Below are 3,302 nucleotides of genomic sequence, written 5' to 3'. Positions count from 1 at the left end.
CCCGCCCCCGCCCCCGCCCCCCCCCCGCCGCAGCCCTGCCGGCCCCCTCCCCCGCCGCCACCAGTGCAGGTGAGTGCGGGGTCCCCCTGCCCCAGGGCATTGTGGGAGCTCCCCCTGCCCCTACCCCAGCCCTGCCACAGAGCATCCTAGGAGCTGCTCCCAGCTCTGCCCCAGGGCACTATGCGAGCCTGACACCCTCGCGTGCCCCCAGGGTGTGCGGCAGGGCCGTGTGCCAGGCCTGCTCCGTGGACAGCGCGCGGGGGGAGTGGCGCTGCCTGTCCTGCTCCCAAGCCCGGTCCCCCCAGGGCCCCTGAGCCGCGGCCCCCAGGAACGGGCAGACAGACGGGGATAACAGCCCACTACTGCCGCTGCAGCAAGATGCTCCCTGGTGCAGCTCCTGACACACCAATACACGCTGATGCACGCCTGGGACGTCCGTGTCTCTCCTCCCTGCGCCGACCTGGGGTCCAGCCGGCTGGGGGGCCCAAGGCTGCCCTGGGGGGGGTGGAAGGGGCAGATCTCCCCCCCGGCCCCGGCCAGCTCCTCCGACACTTCCTGGCCCCGTTGTTGCAATGGGGCCAGTTGGGCAAGACGCTTCCCAGCTGCCGCTCATGGGAACCTGCCTCCATTTCCCCTCGCACCGTTGCACAAGGGGCTGCTTGTGTCACCCCTGCCCAAGGCAGAGGACACAGCTGGGGGTCCCTGCCCAACTCCCCCCACCCTGGGGCCGGAGAGAGCCGGGCTCTCTGTCCCCAGGGGCATGTGCCCCAACCCTGTGGGGCCTGGCAGGCACCCCCACCCCCTTCCTGGGGGGTTTCTGCCAGTCGCATGGGAAGGAGGCAGATGGCATTGCCCCCATGCCCAGCGGGGGTGACGCACCTCTGTGCCCGGCAGGGGTGACGCAGGTGGCATTGCCCCCCGTGCCCGACAGAGGTGATGCGAGTGGTTTCCAGGATGTGGTGCCCGGGCTGGGGGGACGCACAGGATGTGGCAGCACTTGCAGGGTATCTTGGGAAACATCCTGGAAACACCAGCCCCAGGGTGTCGGGGTAATGCGGCTGGCTCTGGGGTGGAGCTAGAGGAGGTGACTGAGGACCTCCTGGGTGTCAGGGCTGAGGGGAAGAGCCTGCGTGGGAAGGAGCAGGGGAAACTGAGGCACGGCCCCCCCCATGCACGGTGAGGAGGGAACAGGGCATCACACAGAGCACCCCCCCGGGGTGCTCACGCCTGTAATGAGAGAGTGCGTCATTAGGGGACCTGGCCACGCTCCAGGCAAAGACTTGTTTATTCGCGTGTGCACACACACCCAGCATCCCCCCACATATAGGCACACGCAGCGAGTGCACACACACAGCCCCACAGCCATGTACCGCCCCCACAGTTTTGCACACGCATGGACCCAATGCAGGCATGTGCCCCCCACCGCCATGGACTACCCCCCACGTACAAGCACGCACATGGATGTACACAAGCAGCCCAGCATCTATATGCTCTACACAGCCCCCCACACACAAGCACACACACGGACACAATACACGCACACACATCCGCCCCCACATCCATGTACCGCCCCCATAGATATACACACAATATATGTGCACATATGCAGCCCTGCATCCATGTACAGCCTCAACATATATGCACATGCACTCACACAATACATGTGCACACACACACACCCCAACATCCATGTATAGGCCCCTGCATACAAGCACACACCTACACACAAAGAATGCACACACTCACAGCACCACATATATGCACACGCATGCACACAACACATGCATGCACCCTCACATCCACATGCAGCCCCACATCCATGTAAACAGCCCCATATACACACCATACATGATCACACACGCACCATCACATCCACATAAAGTCCCCCATGTAGACACAGACACATGCACACAATACATGCATGCACACTCACATCTGTGTGCAGCCCCCACAAACAAGCGCACACACATACACGCACCCCACGTCCATCCACGCACACACAAATACACGTGCATACACACTCATCCCATACATGTGCACCCTGCTACATCCATGCACACGCATGTTTCAAGCTGCGGGAGCAGTTGCTGTGAATCCACCCTGTGCCGCGCTCCTGTCCTGGTCACCGCGGGCATCCCCCATGCCACCCGGGACTTCTCCCTGGAGCTCCCAAGGCCCCCCTAGGCTGCAGCGGGGTGGGGAGGGAGGGTTGCAGCTGCATACATCCAAGTCCAAGGCCACGGGGCACTGCACAGCAGGTGGCAGGGACACGAGGGACCCTGGCCACAGCAGGCAGGAGGGAATCGGGGACCAGGGGCAACCAAAGCCGGTCCCTGGAGTCCAGGAGCCAGAGGCAGGGGGTGCTGCCCGGCTGAGGAGGGCACAGCCAGCGGCCCAGGGGCTCACAGCGTGGTGGGGGTGTGGGGGGGGGGGGGGGGGAGGGGGCCGCCACTGCCGTGGCGGGCCGCGGTCTCTTTGCTGAGCAGGCCACGCTGCGCCAGGATCTTGAGGAAGTTGGCGCGGAACTTGTGGCCGATGAAGGCGTAGATGACGGGGTTGAGGCAGCTGTGCGAGAAGCCCAGGATCTGCGTGGCCGAGAGGGCCGTGTCGATCTGGCCCCGGCGCTGGCACGTCTCGCTCAGGGACCCCAGGCGCATAAGTGTGTCGGCCAGCAGCGTGAGGTGGTAGGGCAGCCAGCACACGAGGAAGACCAGCACCACGGCCAGGATGACCCGCATGGCCCGCTGCCGCTGCGCGTTGCGCGTCTGGCACAGCGTGTGCACGGTGACACCGTAGCAGAAAAGCATGATCAGCAAGGGCAGCATGAAGCCGAAGGTCTGGGGCAAGATGCGCAGCACCACACGTATGCGCGCCGTGTCCTGGCCGATCTGCTCGTAGCACACGGTGGTGCCGTTGTGCACCCGGAAAGCCTCGCGGAAGAGGAAGACGGGCAACGAGAGCAGCAGTGACAGGATCCAGATGGTGATGCACATGGGCACCACCCAGTGCCGCTTGTTCGTGGCCGCCCGCGTGGCATGCACGATGGCTAGGTACCGGTCCACGCTGATGCAAGCCAGCAGCAGGATGCCACTGTAGAAGTTGACCTCCTGGAGTGCCGACACAGCTTTGCACATGAAGGTCCCGAAGATCCACTCGTGAGCCCGGTACACGGCCCAGAGCGGCAGAGACAGGGCGAAGAGCAGGTCAGCCACGGCCAGGTGCAGCAGGTAGACGTCGGTGACCGAGCGCCCGGTCCGGTTGGAGGACACCACCAGCACCACCAGCGCGTTGCCCACCACACT

General features: G+C 64.4%; 2 protein-coding genes across 2 annotated transcripts in view; one reads left to right on the top strand and one right to left on the bottom strand.

Moving 5' to 3' along the window:
• Positions 1-421, top strand: part of RUFY4 (RUN and FYVE domain containing 4) — a 5,615-nt gene extending 5,194 nt beyond the window's left edge. Inside the window, 2 exon segments of the mRNA XM_025192741.1 lie at positions 1-69; positions 212-421. The exon segment at positions 1-69 is cut by the window's left edge and continues 10 nt beyond it. Coding sequence (XP_025048526.1) covers positions 1-69; positions 212-314 — 172 coding nt within the window. The 3' untranslated portion in view covers positions 315-421.
• A 1,981-nt stretch (positions 422-2,402) lies between these two features.
• CXCR1 (C-X-C motif chemokine receptor 1) overlaps positions 2,403-3,302 on the bottom strand; it is a 2,475-nt gene continuing 1,575 nt past the window's right edge. The window contains exon 2 of the mRNA XM_006036465.3: positions 2,403-3,302. This exon is cut by the window's right edge and continues 222 nt beyond it. Within this exon, the coding sequence (XP_006036527.1) occupies positions 2,403-3,302 (900 nt within the window).

The sequence above is a fragment of the Alligator sinensis genome, unplaced genomic scaffold (assembly GCF_000455745.1).
Source record: "Alligator sinensis unplaced genomic scaffold, ASM45574v1 scaffold1332_1, whole genome shotgun sequence".
NCBI classification, from domain to species: Eukaryota; Metazoa; Chordata; order Crocodylia; family Alligatoridae; genus Alligator; species Alligator sinensis.
Note: the sequence above shows the minus strand (reverse complement) of the source record. Positions and strands in the feature narration are given on the sequence as shown.